Genomic DNA, 15,980 nt, shown 5'->3' with positions numbered 1-15,980 from the left:
CTCTGGCATTGGAGCACTGGCCAGACTTTACCCAGACGTTGGTCATCCTTATCTCTACAAGCATAAATATATGCTAATTCCCCCCCCAGTGGGGAAACAAAGTTGAGCCACTTTAAATCTGTGTCTTGTGTTTACGCAGTGCAATGTGGGGTTCTGACGCTTGCCCTGTGCTAGCCCCCACCCCCGGCAGTCACCAACATGAACTGCAATCACTTTCATTAGGCCAGCACATCCCCTAACGGGTCACGAACATTTGAAGAGAGCTGCAAAGCCGCATAAAGGTGCTTGCTGAATTTGTTGGTGCCTGCCAGTCACGCGGCAGCCCGTGAGCAGGTCCTTTATTCCTCTCTGAAATCCACAGGGCGGATCATCATGACCGTCATCTTGAGACTGTAGTTCGGGCCCTTCCAGTAATGCCACTTGATACCGTTCATCCGGTTGCTGGTCGGGTTGGGCAGGTGATAAAGGCCATTCAAGTTAGAGGGCCCACACGCATCAAACCACCAGCCTGGAATGGGGGACCAAAAGAAGAACCCAAGGTAGGAAACAACAATATAAAAAGAATTGATAAAAACAACTGGTATTTTAAAAAGATGACATTCTAAAAATATCTTAAAACGTAAAGGTCCCCTGTGCAAGCACCGAGTCATTCCTGACCCATGGGGTGACGTCACATCCCGACATTTCCTAGGCAGACTTTGTTTACGGGGTGGTTTGCCAGTGCCTTCCTCAGTCATTTTCCCTTTACCCCCAGCAAGCTGGGTACTCATTTGACCGACCTCGGAAGGATGGAAGGCTGAGTCAACCTTGAGTTGGCTACCTGAAACCAACTTCCGTTGGGATCGAACTCAGGTAGTGAGCAGAGCTTGGACTGCAGTACTGCAGCTTGCCACTCTGCGCCACTGGGCTCCTTCTTATGCTCCACGGGGTTCCTTCTTAAATATCTTATGCTCCCACAAATAGGGTAGAAGAAGAAGAAGAATAGTTGGTTTTTATATGCCGACTTTCTCTACCACTTAAGGAAGAATCAAACCATCTTAGATTCACCTTCCCTTCCCCTCCCCACCACAGACACCCTGTGAGGTAGGTGGGGCTGAGAGAGAGTGACTAGCCCAAGGTCACTCAGCTAGCTTCGTGTGTAGGAGTGGGGAAACAAATCCAGTTCACCAGATTAGCCTCCGCCACTCATGCGGAGGAGTGGGGAATCAAACCCGGCTCTCCAGATCAGACTCCACTGCTCCAAAATGCTAGTTGTTCAGACCTTTGATGTACAAGAATTTATGTAAGGACTCTAACTGTCCCATAGAATGTCAGTTATAAATGATTAGTTGTGGATTTTATATATTCCTTTTAAACTCTAATATCTTTCTGTATTTGTATATATTCTGTCTGGTTGCTGACCGTTTTAATAAACTGACTGGCTCCAAACTACCACTTTTAACCACTACACCACGCTGGCTCTTATAGACCAATGTCTTGTAGTTGAGGCCTCACAGCCACTTACTTAGGGCTCACTTACAACTTCCCAGGGTACAGAAGTGGACCTGGATCACAGGCTATACACATTTGCAATACAATAACAGAGTTGCATATGCCTCACTGTCCTGCTTCAGTTCGTTACCTCCACTCAGCAACTGCGCACACTTGCAGAGACAGTTGTCGTTGTCAACGTCCTTGGTGCTGAAATCCATCCCTGAGAGACTAAGGCTGCTTGTGCGTCCAGCCGTGCCGCTGTACCTCAGCACATAAAGCCTGGAGAGAGTGGGGCAAGCACAGGATCAGCTGTTGGCTACAATCCTCTGGCAATTGCTTCTCCTCTGTCACTTGGAAGTGAGTGGGGAGGGGGAGGGGGTGTGGCTCAGTTTGCAGAACATCTACTTGGCTTGCAGAAGGTTCCAGGTTCAATCCCCGGCATCTCCAGTTAAAGGGACTAGGGAAGCAGGTGATGGGAAAGACCCCTGCCTGAGACCCTGGAGAGCTGCTACCATTCTGTGTAGACAATACTGACTTTGATGGACCAAGGCTCTGATTCAGTTTAAGGCAGCTTCATGTGTTCATGAGTACACTTGTCTGACTGCAGAAGGAGTAAATGCTCACTGTGTTGCAGAGGCAAAGGGACAAACCACTTGCTTAGGAACTGGGTGGCACACCTTATCATAGCATTTATGGCATGGATCCTACTACTGTTCCCAACGGGATACTCCAAGTAACTGCCTTGGAGTATCCCATTGGGATGAGTCAAATTGTTCAAACTATCTGTACAACTGTGTATTGAAAATGATGTATCCTGTATTGGAACTTCAATATTGAATGTTACACACAGTTTGTATCCTTTTCTCCAATGTGAGATCGGACTGGATTTGGGAACTTATATGTGCATATATAGAAAACTTATACTAAATGGAACTGATGAAGAAATAGAAACGATCGTCTTCCTATTTAAATGACTTCTACATGAAGAACATCTTCCTTCCTTGCTCTGAAACTAGCATTTTGTACTTTGGACTTTGAAAGAGTTTTGTATATTATTCCTCGTTTGTTATATGTTTATTTGAGCACTATTATATACTTTGTTACACCACTATGTTGTCCGTCTACAATTAGTTCTTCCTGCATTTCCTTCCTTACCTGCGGTATTAGTGCAGTGGTGTTTATTTTGGCTGCTCAGGTCCCCCACTATAGCAGGAGATCTCCTCAGCCCCTGCCACCACTCAGTAGGCCAGTGGGGGGAGAATAAAGACAAAAAAATCACAATCCTGTTGTCGGCGTGTCATCACTCCGGGGTCAACCCGAAAGTGACGTCACACCACTCTAGGATTCGGTGGAAACCAAACCATGGAGCTTCCTTCCACTGAATCCTAGAGTGGCGTGATGTCACTTCCGGGTTTGCCCCGAAAATGGCATCATGCCATCAATGTGACAGTGGTCCGCCGCATTCCCCCACCGGTCTCCTACAAGGCCCCAATTGCTTCCTATACTTACGGTTTTATTGTCAGACAAATGCTATCATTTTAGCATATCTAAATTAATATTAACAGATCTGCATGCTCTTGGCCTGTGACAGACCAGGGAACAGTAGGATGCACTCAGACTCTCTTCCCCAAGTTGCTCTTTCCCCATGCTGTGCTGGGATTTTAGACCTTTCCACGGTAACTGCCCCGTCTTCTCTTTGCCCATGGATGGTGCTGACATTCTGAAAACCCTGGTGGTTGGCAACAACCAACTTGCTCCTGGAAGTTTCTAAAGAAGCAACTTGGTGGCTGCTAAGCATCCAATGCTTCCACATACCCGGGGTGATTTTGTGTGTTTTCTGTCCCATTTGATAATGGCTGAGCTTTACAAAATGGTATCACAGGAGGCTGAATTGTGGACCCAACAAATTGGTACAACAACCAATCTCCAAACAGCTTGCCTTAGGTTTTGTCATTTCTCCCAGAACTGCTTCCCTCCACGCATCCCCTCATGGAACATTTTGGTTCCTACTATCTTCATACTTGTATATATTTGGGCAGTAATTGGGATACAAGATGTTTGTGAGTGTTTCTGAGTCGAGGCCAGATTTATCACTTCTCCTGTTTAGAATTTCTGGAATTTAGAATTCCTTGTCTCCCTCTAAACAAGCAACAACCATTTGGAAGCTCTCTGTACGTTCTGTTTGTCTCTTCGGTGGTGGTGGCTTGGCCCTGCAGCATAGGGAAATGGGGTGACCGCCTGGAGGCTGACATTCGTTTAAACAAGGGGACCATGCAAGTTTGTCAAGGAAGACTCACCGGTAGTTCTGTTTCTCAGGGCCTAGGGAGAAATGGTCATATAGGGAATAGACCTCGTTGCTTTCCCAGTCTTGGAGTCTGATATGGAGTGAATAAGAACCCTGAGTCGTGAGCAAATGGACAAATTCATTGCCCAGCCAATATTCTCCATGTGGAGACCCAAAGCCCTGCATGTACAAAAACGTCACAAAAATGAGCATGAAGACATTTCATAGATCCTTGTTGGAACATGTGGCAGAAACTGGTATGCCACTACAGAGTCTGCCTGGAGGTGCAGCAAACTAAGACAATTGACTTCTATATTTACTTCATTTATACCCTGCCTTTCTCCCCAATGGAGACCCAAAGCTGCTTACATCATTCCCCTCTCCTCCATGTTATCCTCACAACAACCTTGTGAAATAGGCTAGGCTGAGAGTGTGACTGGCCCAGGTCACCCAGCTAGTTTCCCAGCTTGTAAGCTGGAAGATGTCCCCCGCGACTGTCTTGTGTTTGTATGTGGGTGCTTCTTTGTTCAAAGGCCTGGCTTTAATGACAAAATGTACTCCACCTTTAGAGGCAGTGATTATAATCCGGTCTGATTCTTCCTTAAGTGGTAGAGAAAGTCGGCATATAAAAACCAACTCTTCTTCTTCTGGGACAATGTGGTGTGAACGCTCATTCCCCCCACCAAAAAAAATTACTGGCCTCCCCATCCCTCCCCCTCACTCTTGACATATGTGGGGGGTGGGGGTTTGACCTGCTGAAATCCTGTCACACGGTGGCACCTGGGAAATTTTAAGGCCACCTGCTTATAGTTGTATTATGATGCTTTATTGCGTTTTTATTGATGTTGCTGATGTTTTATTTTTGTTGATGGTTATGTATTTTAATGGTTGTTACCCGCCCCGAGCCTGGCTTGCTGGGAATTTCAAAATTTCAATTATACATTTGAAAATAAATAAATTTTGCTGAAACAAAACGTCCGTGTGGAAGTATTATAAAACGTAGTGCATTATGAGGATTTTTTAATGCTGAGTAATAATGGTAGTACAGAGTGGGAAGCTGCAGTCCTGCAGTCCAAGCTCTGCTCACGACCTGAGTTCGATCCTAACAGAATTTGGTTTCAGGTAGCCGGCTCAAGGTTGACTCAGCCTTCCATCCTTCCAAGGTTGGTAAAATGAGGACCCAGCTTGCTGGGGGTGAAGGGACGATGACTGGGGAAGGCACTGGCACGCCACCCCATAAACAAAGTCTGCCTCGTAAATGTCGGGATGTGACATCACCCCATAGGTCAGGAATGACCTGGTGCTTGCACAGGGGACCTTTACCTTTAATAATGGTAGCAACACATGATGACAGATCAGTCACTCTTTTATGTTTTGCAAGCAAAGAGGGATTTTTAAAAATAGGCCAACCTAAGACACCTGGGAGCTTGCAGAACCAGAAATATAGGTAAGAGAAACAATTGCATCTGGTCTGTGGAACTCAGGAGTGGAATGTTAATCTCTGCATGCGAGTCTCATTGAGGTCTCCCCCGGTGCACCCTCCAGAGATAGGGCTCAGTTTGGCAAACTAAACAATCCTTTTGGTGTACAGTTGAAATCTAAAAACTGATTTAAGACAAGGAAGCATGGCTAGTGTGCCAGCTGTGACTAAGCATCACTGTCTCTGCACTCGAGGTCAGCCAAGTCCCTGCTCCCCCACCCTATGATTTGCAAAGTGTTTGCTTTTTAACAAGTTGGGAGGGAAACAAAGGAGCATGCCTGTTATATTAGGTGCTGTGAAGCACAGGCAGGATAATGCTGCTGCAGTCATCTTGTTCGTGGGCTGTTCGATGGACCTTGTTTGGGGGCTGTTCGATGGACCTTGTTTGGGGGCTTCCTGGAGGCACTTGGTTGGCCACTGTGTGAACAGACTGCTGGACTTGATGGGCCTTGGTCTGATCCAGCATGGCCTTTCTTATGTTCTTATGTAAGGCTTTAAGAGGGGAGTGGACGTGTTCATGGCTGAGAGGGCTATCCATGGCTACTAGTCAAAATGGCTACTAGTCATGATGCATACCTATTCTCTCCAGGATCAGAGGAGCGTGCCTATTATATTAGGTGCTGTGGAACACAGGCAGGATGCTGCTGCTGCAGTTGTCTTGTTTGTGAGCTTCCTCGAGGCACCTGGTTGGGCCACTGTGTGAACAGACTGCTGGACTGGATGGACCTTGGTCTGATCCAGCATGGCCTTTCTTACGTTCTTATGTTCTAAACAGGAGTAGCAGCACAAGACAGGTTTACCTGGCCTCTGTCTGCAAGGTGCCTGAAGGCACTCCAACAGCAGCCACTAGTCAGCAGAAATGGAACTGGTGAGGCAGGGCTGAAGCAACAGCGCAGGGGAGACAGTCTGCGCCTTGTTCCCTGAGGGAATGTATGCCCGAGGCTTGCCTGTTTCTTGGGAGTGCATATACATGAACAGATGAAGCTCTCTTATCCTGAATCAGGCCCTTGGTCCATCAAGATCAGTCTTGGCTACTCTGACTGGCAGCAGCTCTGGAGGCTCTCGGATGGAAGTTTTTCACAGCACCTACTACCTGATCCTTAACTGGAGATGCTGAGGATTGAACCTGGGACCTTCTGCTCTACCTCTGAGCTACAGCCTCTCCCTTAATGTCAGTCAGCCATTCAGTAATCTGCACCAGTAATTTGCAAGTCCAGACGTATGGAAAAAACACAAAGTTGGCTTCAGCAGGGCAGTCTGTGTGGTTTGTTTTCTCCTTCAACTTCAGGGGTTTCCCAGGAGAAAATTAAGGCTATTGTGCACTAACAGATGGGGCAGGGGAAGAAACATCTGCTGGACTTGGGAAGTTCTCCTGCTAGAGTTGCCAGGCCACCCCTTCCACTGATGGGAGGTTTTAGGGGTGGAGCCTAAGGAGGCCGGGGTTTGGGGAGGGGAGGGACTTCCATGCCATAGAGTCCAATCGCCAAAGTGGCCATTTTCTCCAGGTGAACTGATCTCTATTGGCTGGAGATCAGTTGTAATAGCAAGAGATCTCCAGCTACTACCTGGAGGATGGTAACACTATCTCCTGAGCAAGTCCCAGTGATATGATTTCATTTGCACAAGATAACTGCCTAGTAGGTTTTGTCCCAAACATACATTCTGCCTAGATGGGTGCGGATCTCATTATTTAGAAGAAGAGTTGGTTTTTATATGCCGACTTTCTTTACCACGTAAGGAAGAATCAAACCAGCTTACAATCACCTTCCCTTCTCCTCCCCACAACTAGGGCTGTTGAAAAAATAAAAATAAATTCGGTAAAATTCGGATTTGGCAAAATTTGGCCCATTTTTATTCAGGAAACGCCGAAATCCGAATTCCCCCGAATTTGGATCCAGCAGTACTGCAGCTTAACACTGCGCCACGGGGGTTTTTAAGCAGAGGCTAAATGGCCATCTGTTAGCAATGCTGATTCTATGACCTTAGGCAGATCATGGGAGGGGGGGCACCTTGGCCACCTTCTGGGCACTGGGGGTGTGGTGGGGGGAGGTAGTTGTGAATTTCCTGCACTGTGCAGGGGGTTGGACTAGGTAACCCTGGTGGTCCCTTCCAACTCCATGATTTTCTGTCTAGCCCCACCACAAGCAGCCATCACAAACAATCCCACGCCTCTGCCGCATCCCCGCCAGGAAGTGAGTATTTTTCCTGCTCGGGTGGAGGAGGCAGCAGGTCTTTCCACACCGATCCTCTTTTGTTGCCCTGCGAGGGGAGGAAGGGATGCAAAGGTGGATTCCTGTGCACTTACCATTTTATATTCCTTCCAGTTGCGTTGGAAATCCACAGAGCCGTCCTTCCGGTGCTGGATCACCGTCCAGCCTCCTCCACTGGTCTCCATGTCACAAAATGCCTGGAATAACAGCAGCCCGTTAAATCAAGACATAGCTCTGTGTCCTAGGAACAGCTCTTGGTACAGGTGGACTCTGTCTTCAAGAGGTAACTCCCCTACCGTACACCATCCAATAGTTTACGTTAGGGTTGCCAACCTCCGGGTACTAGCTGGAGATCTCGTGCTATTACAACTGATCACCAGCCGATAGAGATCAGTTCACCTGGAGAAAATGGTCGCTTTGGCAATTATACTCTATGGCATTGAAGTTCCTCCCCTCCCCAAACCCCGCCCTCCCCAGGCTTCACCCCAAAAACCTCCCACCCGTGGTGAAGAGGGACCTGACAACCCTAGTCTACATTCATGGCTGTACACAGAGCCCTGAAGTTCTGACTTCGCAGCCTATGGGCTTAATGACACATTATGGGTCTACTCTGTGTCTGCTCTGGGTCCTGTCAGACAGATGTGCACTGGGAGTCCCCTGTTGAATCTCTGGAACATGCAGTCCTGATTTAAACTGGGTCCATAACATGTGGGGGTGGGCTTAAAGCTTTCCCCCCTGCACTGTTTTCCCAATGTGTGTGTGTTAAGTGCTGTCAAGTCGCTTCCGACTCATGGCTACCCTATGAATCAATGTCCACCAAAATGCCCTATCTTTGACAGCCTTGCTCAGATCTTTCAAATTGAGGGCTGTGGCTTCCTTTATGGAGTCAACCCATCTCTTGTTGGGTCTTCCTCTTTTCCTGCTGCCTTCAACTTTTCCTAGCACGATTGTCTTTTCCAGTGACTCTTGTCTTCTCATAATGTGACCGAAGTACAATAGCCTCAGTTTAGTCAGTTTTCCCAATAGGGAACCCCTATTCATCCCATTGGGGGAAACGTTAAGTGTAGCCCATCAGTACATGTAACTTTCAGTTTGTTTGTTTATTATTTTATTTATTGTCTTAGATTTATATATCCCGCCCTCCCCAGCCGAAGCCAGGCTCAGGGCAAACAGTGGCTCCTTGGTGCTATTTCATGAGGGGTAAATGGTGCAGGCCCTGACTTGAATAGCCCAGGCTAGCCTGATCTTGGAATCTAAGCAGGGTCAGCCTTTGTTACTATTTGGATGGGAGACCGCCAAGGAAGCCCAGGGTTGCTATAGAGAGGCAGGCAATGGGAAACCACCTCTGAACGTCTCTTGCCTTGAAAGCCCTATAGGGTTGCCATAAGTCAGCTGTGAATTGATGGCAAAAAAATGGTGCCGGGGGGTGGTGGTGGGAGAATGCTCAAGCCCCCTCTCCCTAGATGCCAGGGTCCCAATCTGAATCAGCTCTCATATATCTGAGAATCCAAATTTGAACAGGCATCCTGCCAATGCATGCCTGCGTGAGAAGACCCAAGGCAGACAATTGATCCCCCACATCTGTTCTTTCTTTATGATTGGGGCAGTCTTGAAATGTAAGCATATGGAATTGGTCTATCTACTTTGGCCTTAACAGTGTATTCCTGAGACTGAGGGGCGAATCACCTTAGGAGGCGATGTGACCCCTAAGCCAGTGCCTGCACCACTTGCGCAGGTCAAACTGGCACGGACACCGACCCCCCTGGATGGTCATGGCAGCGCGGTGCTCAGACACCGGCTCGGCCTCCCACCATCATCCTGCCAGCACAAGTCCTCATGCTGGCATCCCTGAAGGCATTCCTGGGGCATTCTGGGGGGCAGAGCTGCTGGTAGGCAACTTCCCTTTCAGCCCAGGAATGCCCCGTTAAGCAACAGCGGTGCTGCACCAGCTTTTTGTTGGTGCAGCATCGCCATTTTCAAAGGGGCTTTCCCCCACCACCACCACCACTGCGGCTCTCAGGAATGGGCTGTAAGTCAGGAGGGAGTCTGAGGATATAAGACAGGAGAGGATTTTTGGTCACTGGCCACATTCCTCATTGGTTCGGCTCTGGGACCTGATGCAGAGGTGTTTTGCCCTCCAATTTTTCTGAGAGAATCCTTCCCAGCCGCCACCTGCTGTGAATGGTATGAATGGGGCAGGCACATCCTTCTGGATCATATCCTGGAACTGGGGACCATCTTTGGCTGCCAAAGGAACAGCTAAGGCGCCTCCCCAGACAAGTCTCCAAACCATCTTAAGGACATCCACTACTCGTACCCTGGAATACGAATTTACTGACAAGACATCAATCTGTCCAGAAAGATGAAGAGTGGTTTGCACTCACTCACTTTAGCGGTGATGGTGGTATTGGGAAGCTGTAGTACGTAGACTCCGCTGGAAGTGAAACCTGATTTGTAGGCAGTCGCACAATCCTTGAAGACCTTCTGCTCCTCTGGGGGCACATGGGGAATATCTGTGAGGGTCAGACCAAGAGGAATTTAACCTGTTAACTCAATTTGTGTGGGGTTTATTTCCGTAATTGCTTATTCTTTTTATTTATAGTCCACCTTTCTTGCAGCGACTCAAGGTGATGTATGTATGTAGTATGTATGTATGAATGAATGTGTGTATGTATGTATGTATGTATGTATGTATGTATGTATGTATGTTATTTCTACTTACGGTTGCACTGGGACCTCAAGCCCGTCAGGTGCTTCACGGTCTCTACCAGCGAAGTCTGCTGCTTCTGCAGGGCCGTGTTGTTGAGCAAGGCCATGCCCAGTCGCTGCTCCAGATCCCCAATGAAGTCCATTTGCTTGGACAGCAGCTGCTGCATCTCCAGTTTCTCAGACTGGAGTCCCTGAAGTTCTCCTTCATGTTTCCCCTCCATAGCCAGGATCCTCTTTTCTAGAAAGCTAGAAAAGGAAGCGAGGGGAATGGTGAAGTATTCCGTACAAAGAGGAAAGGCAATACTAGAAGAAGGAGGAGGAGGAGGAGGAGGAATTGGTTTTTATATGCCAATTTTCTCTACCACTTAAGGGAGAATCAAACCGGCTTACAATCACCTTCCCTTCCCCTCCCCACAACAGACACCCTTGTGGTAGGTGGGGCTGAGAGAGTGTGACTAGCCCAAGGTCACCCAGCTGGCTTCATGTGTAGGAGTGGGGAAACAAATCCAGTTCACCAGATTTGCCTCCGCTGCTCATGTGGAGGAGTGGAGAATCAAACCCAGTTCTCCAAATCAGACCCCACCACTCCACTTAACCATTACACCACGCTGGAGTCCCTAACCTGCAGGCACCTTTGGAATTCTGAGGTGGGGTGGCCAACACCACAACAAAATGGCTGCCAGAGGAGGCGGAGCCAAGCACACATACACGCACAAGAGGAAGGGGGGGGAAGGAGAATATAAACATACACGCAGTAGAAGACCAAGGGAAGATAACAGGCACACAGAAGACGGCAGCCAATGGGGAAAAGGATGAGCTGTGTTTGCTAGCCCCCATAACCTCACAGTTGATCTGTGGGTCCTGTTTACAGGATTTTGGATCTTTCTCCAGTAAGCATGGAGAGTATCCAAGTGAAAGTCTCCTTTATTTGTATGAAGCCAGCCAGTCACTGGTTCTACCTTCACAATGGCCCCACCTACAACAAGATTATTAAGCAACAAGATTATTAAGTCATAATAGTATAAAATCTTGTTGGGGTCTTCTTGTCTGTAAGCGGGCATATCATTATGTTTTGGTTTAGACAGGCATGACTGAAAGGAGTCAATCCTCTGACAAAGAAGGTGTTAATATTCTTTTTTAATGGCTGTGGGTGATTTTTACTCAGTGACTGCTAATCGTAAGAACAAGGGCTAGCAACCTTTTATAACCAAAGTGTCAAACTATGTCAAAATTCAGAGCCAGAGGTCAAGAAAGAGCCACTATCAAAAAGCCTATTTACATAAATGAAAGTCTACTATCTAACATTACTAATTGACATGTTGCTTAATAATCCATAAAGGTTTCTGCAGCCCAAACACTTGTTGTTGCAAGTCCTTTATTGGAAAGCAGCAACCCATGAGGACTAGCAATAAGTAATAAACATACACAGGAGCGCCCTGGGCAACTGTTTTAGTGCATGGGTATAAATCTCTGCATGGCTCATGCTTGGATTCCTGGCAACTGTTCACCCAGATATCAAGTTTAATGAATTTTTGACTTGGTTAAATACATGCTCGAATATTAAATTTACAGGTAATTCCCATCCCCAGCAAATACCGTTTCTTGACACATTAGTGTATCACACGCATAACAACAAATTAGCTGTTAAGTTATATAAAAAATCCACGAATAGAAATGCCTTACTGCATTTTAATTCATTTCATCCCAAACACTTAAGACACAATTTGCCATATGGGCAATTGGTTAGAATCAGACGCAATACCACCACTCAACAGGACTTTCAGTCAGCTGCCACATCCTTATCAACAGCATTATTAAACTGGGGATATCCTTCTAAAATCATACTTAAGGCTCAAGATAGAATCCTAACTAAAGACCGCCAAGATTTACTTTACAAAAAGTCAAATAATAAAAATGTGGATGAATCTCTAACCTTTGCTCTTCAATATACACACCTTTCTGGCCAGATTACACAGATCATTAAGAAGCATTGGCACTTGCTATCCGATATACCCGGCTGTAACAACGTACGGTACCTAGGATTGGCTATAGGAAAACTTCTTCTATTAAAGACAAACTTGTACTTTCTGATATATTCAAGGAGGCTAATAGTAGAACTATCAATGGACATTTTAATGTCATAAGTGCTTAGCGTGCAATTTATGCTTAGAAGTCAAAGAATTTATAAGGACAGACTCAAATTTTTACTAATTGTGACACCAAATTTTGCGTTTATTGTTTATTATGCCCCTGTGGAAAAATTTATGTAGGATCGAGCATTAGACCCATCAAAAATCGCATTTTAGAACATAGATCAAGAATACGTGCACGTGTGACTTCCGCTCCTGTTGTAGATCATTTTCTCCAGTTCCGGCATAGCGAAAACGACTTGTGTTATTTTGTTATCTGGCGCTTAAATAAGAAAAGATTTGACAGGCAAGATAGTGAAAAGTTATTGAGGCAAAAGAATCATACTTTATTCATTTACTGAACACCATTACGCCTTATGGTTTGAATTTAGCAAACGACTTGACTTGCTTTTTGTAACCAAATTTGAGCAGTGTCCCTTTAAGAAAGATCGACTGTGTGTCAGTACTGCAACAGATGCATATGGTCAACTGGCTTAGAGCACACACCGGTTAGCTATTTAGCAATGAGAGGCTCTCTTTGAGTTATCTGCTACACTATGGATCCTTACCCTGACGGGGATGTGTGATATAATCTACAATTTATTGATGAATGTATACAAATATAAGAAGACCATTGCTTGTAAGTATAGTTATGTGCTGTTATTGTAAAATAGCATAGAGTGTATATATTACTTGTCAAATGTTGTAAGATATTAGCTGTTTATAATTATGCAAATATATTTTGTACTTATTTAATTACATAGGAAGGACTGATGAAGAATTATTAATTAAGAATTTGAAATGGCCATATCCTCATCAAGACTTTGGCTTCAACAAGACTACATGATATTGCATTTCAAGGATACTTACTGTACTCTGTTAAGAGACAATTTTGAAACTTTCATATGCACTGCACAATAGTCACTTTATTTGTTTGTTATATTGTAGGTCATGTCTATGTATGTTACCTTGTCTGTGTAAATGTATGTAATTAAGTAGTTTATAAAATCACTTTTTGCACTTTTGTTTATTAGCATCTAGCTCCTGTACTAATTTTCTAATCTGTTGATACCAGTACAGTGGTGCCTATTTTCTCCCCAACCTACAGGTACTAGCTGGAGATCTTCTGCTATTACAACTGATCTCCAGCCGATAGTTCCCCTGGAGCAAATGGCCGCTTTAGCAATTGGACTCTATGGCATTGAGGTCCCTCCCCTCTCCAAACCCTGCCCTCTTCAGGCTCTGCCCCAAAAACCTCCCGCCAGTGGTGAAGAGGGACCTAGTAACCCTAAATAAACAGGAGAGGAGAAATCCTCACTTAAGGCTATCAGCTGAGACCTGGGCCAGCTAGATACATTCCACATTCCACATTGGTTAGGAATGGGGGTGGAGCCTGGGGAGGCTGGGGTTTGGGGTGGGGAGGGACCTAGGGGTACCTTGAGCTTATTTGGAGGTTCTAGCAGGGGAGCGCAGCTATAGTACACCCTTGACCAAAGAATCGTACACTCCTTCTTTCTGGGATGTTCGTCCTCTTCCACCAAACGAGCAGCTTCCGGAGGGATGCCCATGGAGTGGTGAGGGAGGTAGGGGACACTCCCCTAGCTAGCCAGATCAGCCGAATCAATGCAGACAATCAATGGGGTGACAGATGTCACAACCAGATCACCCTCACATCCACCTAGGGGTGCCAGCTCTGGGCTAGAAAATACCTGGAGATTTTTGGGGCGGAGCATGAGGAGGATGGGGTTTGGAGAAGGACTTCAATGGAGTATAATGCTATAAAACCCACCTTCCAAAGTAGCCATTTTCTCCAGGTGAACTGATATGTATGGGCTGGAGATCTGTTGTAATCCCAGGAGATCTCCAGCTAATAGCTGGAGATTGGCAACACTAGAGGGACCTCCATTGGGTATAATGCCACGGAGTCCACCTTCCAAAGCAGCCATTCCTCCAGGGGAACTGTTCTCCGTAGTCTGGAGACCTGTAGTCATTCTAGGAGATTTCCACCTGGAGACTGGCAACCCTACCACTGGTACAAAACTAGATGCTCTCTGGGCCCATTCTACCACAAACCCAGGAGTACATATATGGTTTTTCCTGACAGGTCAAATAGCATGCCCCGGGGGACTTGCAAGTTGGGAAAACAGCACAGGAGAGAAAGCTGAACCCCTTCTGCATGCTTGCCAGTTACAATCTGCATCAGGCACCACTTTTATGAAAATTTGAAGTCTCATAAGAACATAAGTGTGATGTTCCACTGCCAGACGCCTCTTGGAAGAATGTGTAGGAGCCCTCAGCTATTAATCCAAACAGCTTTATTCACATAGACATTCACTCACGACTGGGGAGGCAGACATATCATCTAAATTGCCAAGAAGGACTCCCGCCCTCCACACTCTAAGGAGCTAAATACATCCCCATCGGATGGGAAGCAAACTCCTTAAAGATATACACTCATGACAATAAGAAAGGCCCTGCTGGATCAGACCAAGGCCCATCAAGTCTAGCAGTCTGTTCACACAGTGGCCAACCAGGTGCCTCTAGGAAGCCACTAACAAGACGAGTGCAGCAGCACCATCCTGCCTGTGTTCCACTGCACTCAAAATAATAGGCATGCTCCTCTGATACTAGAGAGAATAGGTATGCAGCATGACTAGTATCCATTCTAACTAACAGCCATGAATACCCCTCTCCTCCATGAATATGTCCACTCCCCTCTTAAAGCCCTCCAAGCTGGCAGCCATCACCACATCCTGGGGCAGGGAGTTCCACAATTTAACTATGTGTTGTGTGAAAAAACGTGTGACTCTTACACACAGGACGCAGGGTGGGGAACCTGGACCCAATGTGGATATTCTGTAATGTGTGAAGAGGGAGATCTGCGACCATATTTCCCTGTAGGTTTGTTTTGTGTGTGCGTTAAGTGCTGTCAAGTCGCTTCTGACTCATGGCGACCCTATGAATCAATGTCCTCTAATACGTCCTGTCTTTAACAGCCTTGTTCAGGTTTGGCAAATTGAGGGCTGAGGCTTCCTTTATAGCACTGGTTCCCAACCAGGGGTCCGTGGACCCCCAGGGGTCCGCGAGAACTAAATTAAGGTCCGCGAAACAAAGTTATAAACCCATAATAAATTAATATTTTCAATTAAAAGTTCTCTATTAGAAAAATATATATTCAAATATTATTCTAAGCTTAATGTTTAACTAACAGTTATGATTAAAGTTTATTTTCAAATTCTCAGAATTTTTATTTTGAACCTTGGGGTCCCTGCACCGAACAAAAAAGTCCTAGTGGTCCCTGGTCAAAAAAATGTTGGGAACCACTGCTTTATAGAGTCAATCCATCTCTTGTTGGGTCTTCCTCTTTTCCTGCTGCCTTCAACTTTTCCTAGCACGATTGTCTTTTCCAGTGACTCGTCTTCTCATAATGTGACCAAAGTATGACAGCCTCAGTTTAGTCATTTTAGCTTCTAGGGTCAGTTCAGGCTTGATTTGATCTATAACCCATTGACTTGTTTTTTTTGGCAGTCCACGGTATCTGTAACACTCTCCTCCAACACCACGTTTCAAAGGAATCTACTTTCTTCCTATCAGCTTTCTCCATTGTCCAGCTTTCACACCCATACATAGTAATAGGGAATACGATGGCATGCATTAACTTGATCTTAGTTTGTTTTAGCTACAAACATTTGTGG

At 46.0% G+C, this 15,980-nt stretch overlaps 1 protein-coding gene across 1 annotated transcript in view; it reads right to left on the bottom strand.

Annotated features, from left to right (window-relative positions):
- Positions 1-326: 326 nt before the first annotated feature.
- The window catches only part of LOC130474540 (angiopoietin-2-like), a 40,139-nt gene continuing 24,485 nt past the window's right edge, over positions 327-15,980 (bottom strand). Inside the window, exons 4-9 of the mRNA XM_056846204.1 lie at positions 10,170-10,402; positions 9,836-9,960; positions 7,543-7,644; positions 3,771-3,937; positions 1,622-1,752; positions 327-508 (exon numbers count right to left, since the gene is read on the bottom strand). Of these exons, the coding sequence (XP_056702182.1) occupies positions 339-508; positions 1,622-1,752; positions 3,771-3,937; positions 7,543-7,644; positions 9,836-9,960; positions 10,170-10,402 (928 nt within the window). The 3' untranslated portion in view covers positions 327-338. The remainder of the gene's footprint in view (positions 509-1,621; positions 1,753-3,770; positions 3,938-7,542; positions 7,645-9,835; positions 9,961-10,169; positions 10,403-15,980) is intronic.

This window comes from Euleptes europaea, chromosome 3, assembly GCF_029931775.1.
Source record: "Euleptes europaea isolate rEulEur1 chromosome 3, rEulEur1.hap1, whole genome shotgun sequence".
Taxonomy (NCBI): Eukaryota; Metazoa; Chordata; class Lepidosauria; order Squamata; family Sphaerodactylidae; genus Euleptes; species Euleptes europaea.
The sequence above is the reverse complement of the archived record's forward strand: the minus strand, read 5'-3'. Positions and strand labels throughout refer to the sequence as shown.